Genomic DNA, 16,159 nt, shown 5'->3' on the forward strand with positions numbered 1-16,159 from the left:
CTTACACCTGTAAGAATGGCCAAGATCAAAAACAACTTATGCTGGAGAGGTTGTGGGGAAAAGGGAACACTTTTGCATTGCTGGTGGGAATGTAAGCTGGTACAACCCCTTTGGATGTCAGTGTGGCGATTTCTCAGAAAATTAGGAAACAACCTTCCTCAAGACCCAATAATACCACTTTTGGGTATATATCCAAAGGATGCTCAATCATGCCACAAGGACATGTGCTCAACTATGTTCATAGCAGCTTTGTTTGTCATAGCCAGAACCTGGAAACAACTTAAATGCCCTTCAATCAAAGAATGGATAAGGAAAATGTGTTACATTTACACAATTGAGTACTTACTACACAGCAAAAAAAGTAACGATAGCTTGAATTTTGCAGGAAAATGGATGGAGCTAGAAAACATTATTTTGAGTGAGGTAACCCTCACCCAGAAAGACAGTTATCACATGTACTCACTCATAGGTGGTTTTTAAATATAAAGCAAAGAAAACCAGCCTACAAACCACAATCCCAGAGAACTTAGACAACAATGTGGACACTAAGAGAGACTCACATAGATCTAATCTACATGGGAAGTAAAAAGTAGAAAAAAACAAGATCTCCTGAGTAAATTTGGGAGCATGGGGACCTTGGGGGAGGACTGAAGAGGGAGGGGAGAGGCAGGGAGGGGAGCAGAGAAAAATGTAGAGCTCAATAAATATCAATTAAAAAATAGATAACTCTTCTTACTTGCAAAAAAAAATTTTAAAAAGCTATCAATAACAACAATGCCGGATTCAATATTACAGTGCTTTGAAATTGTCAAAGAAATTAGTCCATTACTTTAAATTTAGATTCACGCAAGTTGTTAGGACAACTTTTCTGTTGTGATAAAACACCATGATTAAAGCAGGTAGCAGGGATAAGAAACTGAGAGCTCACATGCTCACATGTTCCATGGCAAGTAGGAAGCAAAGAGAAAGCTGGAAATTATACAAGGCTTTTAATCTCAAAAGCCCACCCCAGTTACACACTTTCTCCAGCAAAGCTGCACCACCTAAACTTCCTCAAACTGCCAAGTGGAGACCAAATGTTAAAATACCTGAAAATCTTAAGGTCAATTTTCATTCAACCACTACACCCATTTACTTTGTTTTCTATATAAAGTTTTACTTCATGAATAAAAGATGAGTAATGTACACAGAAAAACCAGACTTTGCTCTAATTACCTGGAAGGCATATTTATCTTTTGAGGATGACAAGAATTTATGATACCTAAATATAGGACAATAAATATGCATAGAGTAAAAAATGGAATGGATTTTTTTTCTGTCACATTTTGAAAAGTAATTCACAAATAACAATGGAAAAAAGTCTCCTGAATAATTTGAAAAACAAAACCATTTCAAATGAAGCAGTCCCAGAGTATATCTTGTTACTGGTTTGTGTCATCTTCAATGCAGTACTGATGTTTAAAAATGATATACTATGCTATAAGATCCTGAATCAAAGACTCAACTTATTTCTCTTTGGGTGTTTTTTTTTTCTTTTTCTTTTGTTTCTTTGTTTTTTGTTTTGATAGAATCTTGCTATGTACCCCAAGGTGACCTACAACTTGGGATCTTCCCAACTGCTAATATTACAAATATACATCATGATACTTGGAATGAATGATTTTTCATAAAACAATTAAATAGTTTTGGGATATAATTACATACATAGCAAAATGAAGTATATAAAATATATTTTAATAAGTATATGCATAGTTAATATAAATTAGACATTTAGGCATTTTTTTGTTCTAAAATGGAGGCTTTTAGAATTATATTATTTCTTTTTTCTAAGATCGTCTTTCTATGCTGTCTAAGTTGGCCTTAAACTTCTAGGTTTAAGTGGTTTTCTGTTTAGTCTCCTTAATAGCTAGGGCTACAGGCTATAAGCACAGTATTTTAATACAAATTTAAAGTTCAGTCAAGATTGTGCAGACTTCTTGTTCAATGGACTTCAGTTCATTGTTTTCAAAGAGAACTCTGAATAGTCAAGAACAGACCTAATGCAATGACTGCTGGCCTCATTACCCACTGGCTTCAAAACTCTTTCCCTCTGAGTTATTGCCCCATAGTTTTAAATATGATTATAGGTATGGTATAACAGCACTACATAGTCAGTATATATTTTTCAGTTTTTAAGGATAATTTTTAGACCCAAAAAATGTGTTCAAACAGTTAAAGTTACAATTAATGTCCTCAATAAAGGATACTGCATTTTACCTTTGTAAAGATGGCCAGAGGCATGCCATATTGATCCTCTTCCAAACCAGAAATGAGTCCTGGTATCAGGACTACCTGCCTGGTGTTAGCTTGAGGTTGTACAGTAATTGGAGCACTGTCTGAGGGCACAGAGTCTTTCTGAAATAAGTTTGTCTGGTCTGACCCCATCTGTTCCTTTTCTTTCAAAGACGAGTCCTCTAAAACACTAGGATCCAAAGTTTCCCAGTCACTCTCTGAAGACTCTGGAGACGGACGAGGTGGGAGTTTCAAATAGCGGCCAGTATCATTGGGTTCCTGCTCTTTGTTGTTGTTATCTTCTACTTGGAAGCAAGGCTGCTCCGTATGAAGGACAGTGTCTCCTCCATGGTTTCCTGAAATGATTTTTGTGACAGTTCCCATGCTGGTATTTGAAATATGAGAAGTGGACTCAGAAATAAAATCATCTACAGGGTGATTACTTTCCTGAAGCCCAACATCTTCAGACATACTCTTTCGGGGCCTATACTGAGAACAGTCACTGAGTCCATGTTCAATCATTCCTAAAATATAAAATATTGAAGAACAGCTTGGATTCTAGTAATATAGAAGAAAGTAAGAGGTATATATTATGACACGCCCCCCCCACCCACAGACAAGGTTTCTCTATAGCTTTGGTGGCTGTCCTGGAACTAGCTCTTGTAGACCAGGTTGGCCTTGAACTCACAGAGATCCCCCTGCTTCTGCCTCCCGAGTGCTGGGATTAAAGGCGTGCGCCACCACCACCCAGCTATATTATGTTTTATAGAGTGGAAATCTATAAAATTTTTTCAAAAGTTGTACTGCCCCCGTATTAATGGAAATTTCTATTACAAAAGGAAAGCTGGGTGTGGTAGTACATGAATTAATCCTAGAACTTGTTAGGCAGAGGCAGGCAGATCTCTGAGTTTGAGGCTGGCCTGGTCTACAAAGTGGGTTCCAAGACAGCCAGGACTACATAGAGAAATTCTATCTTGGGGAAAAGAAAAAGCAAACAAACAAAAAAAGAGGTTAAGATGAGCGCCAAGATTAAGGATGCTTGCTGCCAAGTCTGAATACCCAGATTCGATACCACAACACATACACAGTGGAAGTAGGGAAGACGCTCACCAGTTGTCCTCTGACCACCAGCATGCCATGGCTTATAAATACCTCCCCTCCCTGCGATAAATACTAAATAATAAAATTAAAAAAAACATAGGCTTATTGTGGGATATTTGATCACACTGTGTGAAGATGTATCACTGTTTTACCTCACCTGCCTAAGACACCTTCTGATTGGTTTAATAAAGAGCTGAATGGTCAATAGCTAGGCAGGGAGGATAGGTGGGACTCTGAGACAGGAACTCTGAGAAACTGAGAAGCAGGGGATTTGCCAGTGAGGTGTGGAAGAAGTCGGATATCCTATACTGAGGAGAGGTAACAAGCCATGTGGCAGATGCAGATTAATATAAACAGGTTAATTTAAGTTTTAAGAGCTAGCTGGAAACAAGCCTAAGCTAAGGTCAAACTTGCATAATTAATAAGTCTCTGTGTAATTATTCAGGATCTGGCGGTCCAAAAAAAGACCTGCTACATTAGCTAAAAATAATAAATAAAATCTATTGCCAAAAGAAAAATTAAGCAGAAATGTTACCCCTAATGAGTTTATCTTTGTATACTACTAAAAATCTAAATTCCAATAACATTAAACAAAAGTAGCTATAGCTATTCTCTTACCTGGAAAAAGGGATAACACGGTCATTAGTGCACCCACCAATTTATTCACTGGAGAAATGTAAAAAAGAACCTGAAATGGATTCAAATGAAATTAAATTAGAACATTCACAAGACTGTAATAATATAGAAAGGATTCTTTGCCATATGAGTAAATACTTAAAAACAAAACAAAACCAAAAAACCTATGAGTCATGACTTAAAACAACAACTACAACAACAAAATCAGCTTTTCCACCCACCACAATTCAGGCAAAATTTGAGGTCAGCTGATGATTCAAAGAATAAAGACGTCTGGTAAGCTGGACTTAAGTTTAATCTGTGTGTCCTATACAGTAGAAGAGCAAAACTACCTCCGAAAGTTATCCTTTGACCTTTATACATATGCTACAATAACTGTGTGCACACAAACATAAACCATACACACACACACACACACACACACACACACACACACAAAGAGTTAACTAGATTTTTTGGATCTGGTTAACTTCATATTTTTAAAAATTTTTTAAAAGTTCTTTATAATAAGGTTTTAATAAGTAAAAATAAAAATAAATATAAAAATACTGCCAGCAGACACTGAAATGACCATCGTAGATTGTTGAACAACAAAATATTCACAATATGTTAGATGTACTGTCCCATAAATTTTGATTAAGTTAGTCTGTCACCTTAACCAAATGATCAAATTTCATCTTATCAAGAACAGAACAGTTGTGCCATATTCGGAAATAATGCTATCACTGATCTAGCATCTTGCTAAAAATGCTTAAATGTTTAATCTGAAACTAACCACAAGTAAAAAATCAAACAATCACACATTTAGTTCTGTAATACTTGTCTAGATTAACTAGATTCTTTAATTTTTTTTTTAATTTTTTTAATTTTTTATTTTTTTGAGACAAGGTTTCTCTATGTGACAGCCCTGGCTGTCCTGGAACTAGCTATGTAGACCAGGCTGGCCTCAAATTCAGAGATTCGCCTGCCTCTGCCTCCCAGGGGCTGGGATTAAAGGAGTTTGCTGCCATTGCTCACTAGATTCTTTTAAAAAGCGCCAATTGAACTCACTTCAGCAGCACAGATACTAAGACTAAAACTATACAGAGAAGATAAACATGGCCCCTGTGCAAAGATGATACGAAAATTCATGAAATATTCCATATTTCAAAAACGTGCCAATCATGAGGACTGGAGTTCAGGTGCCAGGGTCCACATAACAAGCTTGGCAGCACCCTTTGTATGCTGTAATACCAGCTCTGAGGCAGGCAGAGCCTAGGGGACTGCTGAGGCTTGCTGGTTTCCTGTATAGCTAAAGAAATACAATCCCCAGGTTAACAGAGACCCTGACTCAGAATGAATAGGTTGATTGATCGATGAGGATATCCAATACCCTCTGTTAGCCTCAGTATGCAGGAGCAGGTGCTCATAGTTGTACATTCATCCACACAGACAGATATATACAGTCAATTAAAAAGTGCCAATGTAAAGAAATTTAAAAAAATGGAGGGAAGAGGCAGGACTGGGAAGATGAGATGGCCCAGTGGTTAAGAAAGTACATTAGTTTAGTAGAGGGCCTGAGTTAGGTTCCCAGCACCCACATCAGGTGGTTCACGAATGCCTGTTATTCCAGTTCCAGGGGATCCAAAGCTCTCTCCTGAACTGTGAGTGTACCTGCACTCATACATTCAGACACATGCCCACATATATACATTGTTAGAAATGAAATAGATCTAAGAAAAAATGAATAAGCAAAAGAGTATGAGGGTGATGAAACAATTAGATTTGGAGTTAGAGATGCTACCATTGAGCCATGAGGTCTCCTAACAGAACAATTTGAGGTTAAGGGTAGCTAGAAAAGGTAATATAGGATCACTGACTGTTTCCTAGATGAAAAAGAGCAATCGCCTATATATTTTATAAATTAATAAAGGTCCTCTCAGTTATTTATTATCTTTACAAACATATTGCAAACTCTGCTCCTTACCATTCTTTAAATTGCAATTTTTTTTTTTTTTTTTTTTTTTTTGGTTTTTCGAGACAGGGTTTCTCTGTGGCTTTGGAGCCTGTCCTGGAACTAGCTCTGTAGACCAGGTTGGTCTCGAACTCACTGAGATCCGCCTGCCTCTGCCTCCCGAGGGCTGGAATTAAAGGCGTGCGCCACCACCGCCCGGCTTAAACTGCAATTTTTATAGAAGATAAATTACTAAAAGACTGATGGGATAGGCCAGAGGTATCAGAGAAATAAATGCGAAGGCTAACGTGCAACAGAAACAACATTTAGAATGTGAATTCTCAGGTAGTTACTATGTAGTCCAGGCTGCTCTGAAACCTGCCATTCTCCTTGCCTTAGTCTCCCAACGGCTGAGATTACAAGGATGTGATCCTGGCTTTTTTTTTTTAAGATCACTAGAATTTTTAAAAATTAAATTTCATTTTATGTGTATTTTGCTTGCCTGTATGTCTGTGAACGATGAGCGTGCCTGGTGCTTGCTGAAAGGCCAGAAGAAGATATCAGGTCCCCTGCACTGGAGTTATAGATGGTTATGAGCCACCATTTGGGTACTGGAAATCAAACCTGGTGACTTTGGAAGAATTAGCCAGTACTCTTAACTGCTGAATCATCTAACTCCAGTCCCTATGCCTGGGTTCCTAAACTTTATATTGTGTTCATATTTATAGCTGCTCAAGTACGTCTAAATGTGTGTGGAGGATGGAATGCAACAAGTATCTTTTCCAGTTGCTTCTCTAACTTGTTATGCTTTGAGACAAAGTCTCTCATTGAACCTGGAACACAAGACTGGCTTGATGAGCTAGCCAAAAAGCCACAGAGACCCTTCCATCTCCTCTTCTCCAGCACAGGTATTACAGGCGCATGTTACTGTGCCAGTTTTTCACATGGATGCTGGGAATCCTAAGTAGAATAGAAATCCACACTCCAGAGTTCCCACAATGACATTTAACCATTCTAGTGACAAAAAATTTCTCTATTTCATAGTATATTATAATTACATTATTTCTGGACAAATTTAATTAAAGTTGTAAGAAATCAAAAGAAGAAATCAGCTTTTAGGGACATTATTATAGTTAGGAGTAGTAATGTATGCTTCTAATCCCAGGATTCAGAGGTTGGGGTAGGGGCATTATGAGTTTTCAAATAGCCTGGGCTACATTAGAGACCCTGTTTATTCGAAGAAAAAAAAAAGGAAAAAGGACATAACATGTAGGAAAACTTAAAAAGTCTGTATATTATATTTTCCAGCCTTGTTGTTTCAATGAATCCATATTTGTTTATAAAATTAGGATCACAGGGGCTGGAGAAATAGCTTGGTGGTTAAGAACACTCCCTGCTTTGGCCTATAAACCAGGTTCAATTGGCGGCACCCATATGGCAGCTCATAATCATCTGTATCTCCAGTTCCAGAGGACCTCTGTGAGCACCAGGCACACATACAGGCAAAACACTGACACTCATAAATAAAATGTAAAAACTGGATCACAGTCTTATGGTTGGATAGCTTTTAACCTAATGTGCCTTGAAACATCTTGACAATAAAAAGTATTTGGGGATTTTTATTATTTGGAGTTACATGCAACACAAAAAACAATTAGCTACTCATTTTAAGTGATTCTGTGATGGACTCTTACAGGTAGTTTTGCATGCAATTCAGATTAACTCTGAAAAAGAAATCCCAAATAAGAAATCCCAAATAGGAGAATTATTGGGGCAAAGGAATAATTGGCTTAAGGTAATGAGCTATATAAGCATAGTGCATGGCTGATCCCTCAACAACCTTTCTACCTTATTTGCACTGAATGCAGTTAATATGGGTTATAAAGCTAGTTGTATTATAGGACTAACTTCTGATTAGTCTACACCAGAATTTCAGAAAACTTTTTCCATAAAGGATCAGACATGTTTGCTTTGTGGGCCATATGATCTCTCACATCTACTCAACTCTGCTCCTACTGGGTATAAATAGCTACAAATAAGCAAATATTAGGTATTCTTGTTTACCAATAAAACTCTTATCATAGTTCAATAGTTAAGAACAACTGCTGCTCTTGCAAAAGACCTGAGTTCAATTCCTAGCACTCACATTAGGTACCCTGTAACTACAGCTGGAGTATCTGATGTCCTGTTTGTGACTTCCACAGGTACCTGCATACACATGCACATACCGACACACAAGACACACACATAAACATAAATACACATATGTAAGTACAAATAAAAATAAGTCTTAAAAACAACAAACTTCTATAAAAGTAAGTGGTAAGTTAGAATTGGCTATGAGGCCTAGTTCATAGACTTGAGGTCTACAAAGATCATGGCAATCCCAAATTCCTTCTCTTTGTAGAAAAGAGCTGTCTGGAACCCAAGTTTAAACCAATTAGCATAGGCAGACTTTTGATAACAATTCTGAATTTAGCGGTGGGCATGCTGCCTGATGTGCCCAAACAATCTGAAGAGACAAATTCATATCCAATGGTTTGGAAAGTGGTATTACATCTGAGAAAGCAAACAGCTAAATTACTGCTGGCAGTTTTGTGTATACAAGAGAGATCAGCTCTGTGTAAAATTAACTGAACTGTAGGACAAAGAGAAAGCACAAAGTCGTGATACCCTGGAAGCACCAAGTCTGACTGAACCAACACATTTCCTTTTCTATTTAAGTTAGTTTAAACTTCTTACGGTGACAGTATAATTGAATACACTCTCAATCTGTCAACAAAAGGAGCACACAAATTTGTATGTTTACGACAGTAAAGTAAAGAATTTTGTGTTTCATTTGATAGACAAAATATGTCTTAACTCTTAATCGTTAATTTTCATGTTATATAATATATAAGCAATGTCAGTAAAAGATAAAACATCTGTTCTTTCTTTCATCTTTCTATATCTCACCTTTTTTTCAAGAAGAATTAGCTTAAACAGGATCAAGACCTGCAGAAAGAAAAAGAAATTCTATGTTACTCAGGTCTATTATTAATGATTTGCCATTTTCTTTACTAAAATATAATCATGTTATATAATATTAAATAATTTTAGTACTTAAGATACATGAGAAATTATGAACTTGAAGTGAAAAATTAAGTATTACCTATGTCCTCTAGAAACATGAGAATCATTTAACCTTTAATTGAAATAGTTTTTTGGAAGGAGCAGTGCTGTCTCTGTTTGAAAAATGTCATGCTTCTGAAAAGGCATATATTTGAGGCTGGGGAGTGGCTCAGTTGGTAATGTGTATGCTGACTATGTATGACAGCCCTGTGTTCAGATTCCCAGAACCATTTCAGCTCTGTATGGTGGTGCACACTTGTAATTTCAGCACTCAGAGGTGGAGGCAGGAAGATCAGAAGTTCATGGTTATCGTTAGCTCAGTGAGTTCAGGGCTAGTCTGGGATACATAGCATTTACACGAATATTCAATAAAGGTTTGGTAAATAAATGATTAATGTATGTATGTCCTAGAAAACATATACTTTAACAATAAAGATCATAATGTCTGGCACGAAAAACCACAACAAAAGAAAAAAATAATTTGCATGGAAAAATATCCCACTTTTAGGGAACAACTTTTTTCCCACCCACACTAAGTGAAAATGCAAAGACTGCAGAATAAAGGAATCAAAAGCAAACCCTATCCAGCAAGAGGTAATCCCAGACTTTTACCACACAAATACTCCTGAGGCCTCCAGCTCTGTACGGTTAAGAAGCTGTCTTAGAAGAGCAAAACCACAATTATGCCGTCAGCTGATTGTAATGCCGCCCCAAGTTCACAGGAAAGGAACCCAAAGAACAGACTTTCCCATTTCAGTACATTGCAAGTTGCAGGATATCTAGCACACCTTGTGTCGAAAATGAAGGACAAGATCTCGAGGAGACAGACCTACAATGTAAACAGGAAAGCTAAATGTGAAAGGAAGAGAATATCTAAAAAAGAAAATGAGAACATGCAAATATTTAAACATTTATGTAATACTTGGTGAAATACATATATATACTCTGAAAGAGTATTGTCTTACAGAATCTTCCCCAAGGATGAAAATGTTTAAAATATGCCCTGTCAGACACATTAGCCACTGAGGACTTCAAATGTGGCCTTTAAATTTTATTAACTGTAATATAAATACAGTTTTATGTATACATTATTAGTGAATACTGCTTTAGACATTGGGTCTAACACTTACAGTCTACAAAAATAAACCACAGAAATTTAAAAATCATGAAGCTCACACCACAGTGGCAGCCAGTCATTTAAAGGGGATGTCTGGTCAGTGTATTATATATAGTATTATTTCTGAATCACATTGCTTTCCAATCATTCATTTCAAACACCACAGTAAAAGAGAAAACAATTTATAAACACATTCTTAGAACAGGACTATCAGGCTGACTTTCTGCATATGACTGCACTAGTACTGGCTGCTTCACATTGAAATGGAAACTGAGAATGCACACATCACCATACTATTACAACCTTTACTACAAAAGAATATTTAATGACTATCTCAGGCAACAATGGATTTTTTGAGCTGTCAAAATAGGGTACATTTAACAAATCCCCAAGTTGAAGAATCTCAGTACCCCACCCCCATCCTGGTAATTACACACATCAGCATTAACAGAAAGAAGTCCAGTACATTCTAAAAAGCTGAAATTCACCTGTGCAATGCCCATAACTGTCACTACCAATAAAAGATAATGATCAATCTCATAAGATGGCCTTAAAGGATATTTAAGGAAGAAGCAAATTTAAGAACATAGATCCCATACAAAGATTGTATAAATATCTAATTATTTGTATAATATTTAATGAAATGCACATATGCTTAACAATCTGATCATGAAGAGCTACACATAACCAAGTTTGGCCACAGACAACTTTGAGGACATAGCTTCTGACCTGCAAGTTACTTACCAAGATACACCTGAGATCCTTCTAATGAGGCCCCTCCTAAGGAACTGTTCATATGCTCATAGAGTTCCTGTGGAATGCAGACTGAGTTTAGAACCTTACACTGTCACTTTAGAGACTAAGCTCCTAGAAACATGACCAGAAGAGAACTGTATAGGTTGTTCTGCCACCTACTAAATTAAGCAACCATGGTCTCTGTGACCTACTAGTTTTCAGTACTCAACTCATTTCTTCTCTTGTAAACATGAACAGTATCAGGAGAGTAGCTGAGCAAAAAGAACAAAAAGCTACTCAGGATAGTCTTTTGTTCTGAGCCATTTCAGAACTTTAACAGGGACATAAATTACCTTCCCTCTGCTTCCACACTAAATTCCTAACTGACCCAACTCTCCCCAAGGTCCAAGACAGATCTAGAACTGTATACTGATGCCAGTCTTGAGAAAAAAATATACTACCCTTCTTCAATAAAATACCCGGAACTAGAAAACAGATACTCAAATTTATAGACACTATGCCATAGCAAAACCCTTGTAAGAGACATTGATACTAATTGTTTACAGTCACTGTTTCTTCAGGGACAGTTTGAGTTTAGTAGTTGGGCAGCTCTTGCTGTAATATCAAGGTTTTATGAAAATATATTTTAAATAAAGGTTTTTATTATATTTTATTTATATATTTATTATTTATTGTATTTTAAAGATAAATCTTAACATTTTTCTTAATGTGTACGTGTGTCCCTGAAGAAGCCAAAGAAGAAGATATCAGATCCCTAGGTGGTTATGAGCCATTTAATGTGGGTGCTGGGAACCAAACCTGGTTCCTCTGCAAGAGCAACAAGTGCTCTTAAGCACTGGACCTGGAGCCCCAGCAAATGGATTTTCACACCACGTTTTTCTTAAGCCACCAAGGACTATCTTGCACAGTATTACTATAAGAGCTACTTGATTCATTAAGCTACTTTTCAACAAACACAACAGTAGGGAAATTAGTTACCTTTAGAATAGAAATTTGGGAAAAATCTTTCTCTTCAAAATATGCATGTGTAATGAGTTGAAGTTTTGCTTGAAGTAAGCCATAAAGAGGCTAAAGAAAAGGAGAAACCATCATTAGGTTGATCATAGTAAACAACAGGAAAAAACAAATCCCTGTCATCTTTTAATTTGAAGATATCAGAAGGAAAGTTAGTAACACCAACCGAGGGCCCAAATACATAGCCGGAAGCTGTGATATTACACATTCTCTCTCTTGGGCAGCAGGTGAAAACTATCTTGGCAAGGTGGTGAGTCAGGCTCAGACTCTGGGCCTTGGCTCCATCTTTTATCTGCTTAATGAAGGGCCCTTAACCTTTCCATACCTCCTCAGCAAGCTGACCCTGTACACAAAAAGGCAGAACTTCTGTGGCTGTGTTAAGGATTAAATAATAGATACAGCAGAGTCTGGCGCATAGCAAGAATGTCAATAGTTACTGCATTCATTCTGTTGCGGTGCTATCTAACCATCCTCAAGACGTCTGCTTCCTACACAAAGTTGAACGTTGATTTAAGTTCACATCTTTTGTTTTCTGTCATTTGTCTATTTCTTCTACCATAGTATTACTTTGTATACGTGAACAAAGTTATTCTTTAACTGTTATTTTTTCTACCCAAAATGGATCATATTCACCTTTCATTTAACATTCTTGAGACATTTTCTCATTTATGTGCCTCCTTCAGAATGCAAGTCATACTGAACTAGTCCCCTGTTGCAGAATATTTGTTTAAACTATGAAGATGCATCTTTACCAAGGCGCCTTCTGATTGGGTTTAATAAAGAGCTGAATGGCCAGTAGCTATCTATGCAGAAGAGGTTAGAAATTTCCAGGGAGAGGGGACTCTGGGAAGAAGAAAGGTGGAGATGCCAGTCAGACTTCAGGAGGTGCAAGATGGAAAAGAGGTAATGCCATGTGGCAGAATGCAGATTAGTATAAATGGATTAATTTAAATTACAAGAGCTAGTTGAGACAAGCCTAAGCAAAAGGCCAAGCATTCTTAATTAATAGTAAGTCTCCCTGCTGTTATTTGGGAAATGGCTGGTGGGACAAAGAAAGACTCGTTACAGTCCCCATCCCTGTAAATATGAGTATTATTATTAAGTACAATATCATTACATTTCCATTCCATTACAATGCACTATGAACAAGTGAACCTTTCTGATTAACTAAGCTGTTCTCATTCCATATGTCTCTTTTAGAGGCAGACAAAACTGGATTTTTGCCCTATTTTTGTACTTAGTAATCTTACATATGAGAATTAGATAGCATTACTCTAAAACATGTTTATTTATAAAATGAGACTATAGCAAAGATATCTCAAAATTGTTAGGAAAATAAAAAGATGTTATATGAAATGTCTGGTAAGAACTAACACCTGACACAGATACACTTGGTGGTTTCTGTTATCCAAGTTGTCCTTTGAAGGTGACTACTTGGGAAGCCTTCCCACATGTATCTACTTTCACATATGGTAGCCAATGTTTTGGTTAACTGGCCCTGTATACAAATTAACTGTGGTGTATTTTTCAGGCTATCCTTCTAGAAACTGTGTATTATTATTATTATAATTATTAGAGTTATCATAATATGGCATGGCATGCTGGTGCACATCTTTAATCCCAGTATTCATGAGGCAGAGGCAGAGGCAGAGGCAGAGGCAGAGGCAGGTGGATGGACCTCTGTGAGATCAAGGCTAGCCAGCCACACACTAGTGAGATACTGTTTGCTCCTACAAAGAAAAAACAGTGTATTATATATTATAAATTATTATTATTCATAGTTTCTCTTCACCCACTCTCCATCTCCTTTTCCTCTTTCTCCTTTTCCTCTTCAGATAGTAATAAATGCCAAATAAGTCCTATCTTGCAAACCTGGATTTACATTATTAAAAACTCTTTATTTGGAGTTTTGAGACAAGGGTTTTTTTTGGGGGGGGGGGTGGCCTGACTGCTGACTGTCCTGGAATTTGCTCTGTAGACCAGGTTGGCCTTGAACTCAGAACCCAGAACCCACCTGTCTCTGCTTTCCACAGTGCTGGGATTAAAGGTGTGTGACACCATCACCAAGCTAAAACTTTTTCTTTGTTTTGAGACAGAATCTCCTTATGTACTTCTGGTCGACTGAACTCACTATACAGACCAGGCAGGCCTTAAACTCTCAGAGATCTGTTTACCTCTGTTTCAAGTACTGAGATTAAAAGTGTGCCACCATCACAGGCTATACAAAGAGTATTTAAAGTGCCTGTGGATAAGGAAATTAGATAAGAACCCAAGAAATAATCAGACAAAACCTACATATATCTGGTAATTTGGTCAATAAATCATTTTCAATCTTGGTTTGGAGTGACTGCAGAATGGCTATGATAGCAACCATAAAATATAGATAATTAACATAATATAGATCTAGACTCTTCCCCACAATGGAGATTTTTGGGGGGAGGAGGGGAACTAAATTTTACTGTAGAATTAGGCATTTGATGCAAAGGTGTTATCATCTTATTCATCACAATAGACACTGAATATTGTAAATTATTCAACTGAGGACTATGAAAATCAAAAATGTCAATGAACTTGTATTTCCTTCCTTCCTTCCTTTCTCTGACCCTTTTCCCCAACTCTTCTTTTGTGGTGGTGGGATCAAAACTAGAACTTGAATAATAGATAAACATCCCAGCTACTTATTTTCTTTTAAAATATAAAAATAAGCTGTGATCATACACACACGTAATCCTAGAAGTGGAGATAGAAGGATCAGGAATTAATGGTCTTAGCTATAAAAGAGTTCCAGGTCAGGCTGGGCCATAAGACTCTGTCTTAAAAACAAGATGATGTTAAAATGGGGCAATGGCAGTGGCCCAACTGATACAGGTATTTGCAACCTGATGATTCAACCCTAATGATGCAGATTTGATCCCTGGAGCCCACATAAAGGCAGAGGGAGAGAAGTGACTCCACAAAGTTGTCCTCTGACCTTCACATGTGCACTGTGGCATGCACTCCTCCCCCACACTAGCAGTACAATTTAAAAAATAAATTATATGTTCAAGTGTGTAATTGTTAATATCAACTTGAAAAAATGTACGTAGAAGAAACACAGCTCTGAAATAGTTACAGTATGTACAGTTTTACCATGTCATTGGCTTTTCTCAAACACTCTGAAATTTAAAGTATATATTAAAGTTAAATGTCTTCACTGCAATAGTCATGAACTTCTATATTACAAATAAAATTAGAGCAATTATGATATTTGTAAAGTTATCAAAACAGCATTTATCCAAAGTCTTGGGGACAAACAAAAATAGATAAATGAAATATAAAGCTGCTCCATTTGAATTAAATGTCAATTTGCCCAGAAGAATAAAAATAAGAGCAAACTGCAAGAAGCAGAGGACCCAGAAGCACATGGGCAAGCACTCAACTAGTTTTGGCAAGTCCTTATTCTCATATATCTTACTCTAAAAACACAAGTTTTGCTTTGAATGTTTATATGTAAGAAAGTTAGGAGATCTCTTACCAGCTTGCTCAAAACACAGACACTTTTCTGAACAGTCTCTCTGGTGATGTCGGCTTGCCTTACTTTTAATGCCTATTATGAGTAAAGAGTTATTTATTAGAAATACTTCATAGCAGCATTTACAAAACAGTTTCGATATGAACCTAATAATTAAATAGAAAAAAAATCTTGTATCCAGTTAAAGAACTTCACAGTAGCCGGGTGGTGGTGGCGCACGCCTTTAATTCTAGCACTTGGGAGGCAGAGGCAGGTGGATCTCTGTGAGTTCGAGGCCAGTCTGGTCTACAAGAGCTAGTTCCAGGACAGGAACCAAAAGCTATGGAGAAACCCTGTCTCGAAAATCCAAAAAAGAAAAAAGAAAAAGAAAAAAAGAACTTCACAGTCAATCTTCACAGTAAATCTCAGATATGTTAGTTGAATGTACCTGCTAGCCTTGCACTCAATGTCAGTAGCTAGGCACTGGGTGGAATAGTAAACGGACAGTCCCCACTGTCCTGGAACTTACAGGCAGATGGAAACTGCTTTATGTACAAGTCACACACCAGACCAACCATTCAATGAGAACCAATCCATAAAAACTGACTGAATTAAAAAAGAAGATTTGCTATCTCTTAAAAACATACCTATCAGAAATCCAAAAATTAAGAGTCACAGGGTGGAAATCAACCTACCAAGCAAATGGGAGCCTTCAAAAAGCAAATCTTGC

The 16,159-nt window shown here is 37.0% G+C and overlaps 1 protein-coding gene and 1 non-coding gene across 3 annotated transcripts in view; one reads left to right on the plus strand and one right to left on the minus strand.

Moving 5' to 3' along the window:
- Avl9 (AVL9 cell migration associated) overlaps positions 1–16,159 on the minus strand; it is a 53,139-nt gene that overhangs the window by 26,421 nt on the left and 10,559 nt on the right. For both annotated transcript variants that reach the window (XR_005973274.1, XM_041640208.1), the window contains exons 4-10: positions 15,454–15,525; positions 11,904–11,993; positions 10,914–10,980; positions 9,841–9,881; positions 8,897–8,935; positions 3,991–4,060; positions 2,257–2,795 (exon numbers count right to left, since the gene is read on the minus strand). Coding sequence is in view for 1 of the 2 variants with exons in the window: in XM_041640208.1 (XP_041496142.1) it covers positions 2,257–2,795; positions 3,991–4,060; positions 8,897–8,935; positions 9,841–9,881; positions 10,914–10,980; positions 11,904–11,993; positions 15,454–15,525 (918 nt within the window). In the remaining variant the exon portion in view is untranslated. The remainder of the gene's footprint in view (positions 1–2,256; positions 2,796–3,990; positions 4,061–8,896; positions 8,936–9,840; positions 9,882–10,913; positions 10,981–11,903; positions 11,994–15,453; positions 15,526–16,159) is intronic.
- Positions 5,051–5,157, plus strand: LOC121439779. The gene has a single exon (XR_005973289.1). It is a non-coding gene; the product is annotated as a U6 spliceosomal RNA (small nuclear RNA).

The sequence above is a fragment of the Microtus oregoni genome, unplaced genomic scaffold, assembly GCF_018167655.1.
Source record: "Microtus oregoni isolate MIOR12 unplaced genomic scaffold, Mior012 000062F_ref0000492, whole genome shotgun sequence".
Lineage (NCBI taxonomy): Eukaryota > Metazoa > Chordata > Mammalia > Rodentia > Cricetidae > Microtus > Microtus oregoni.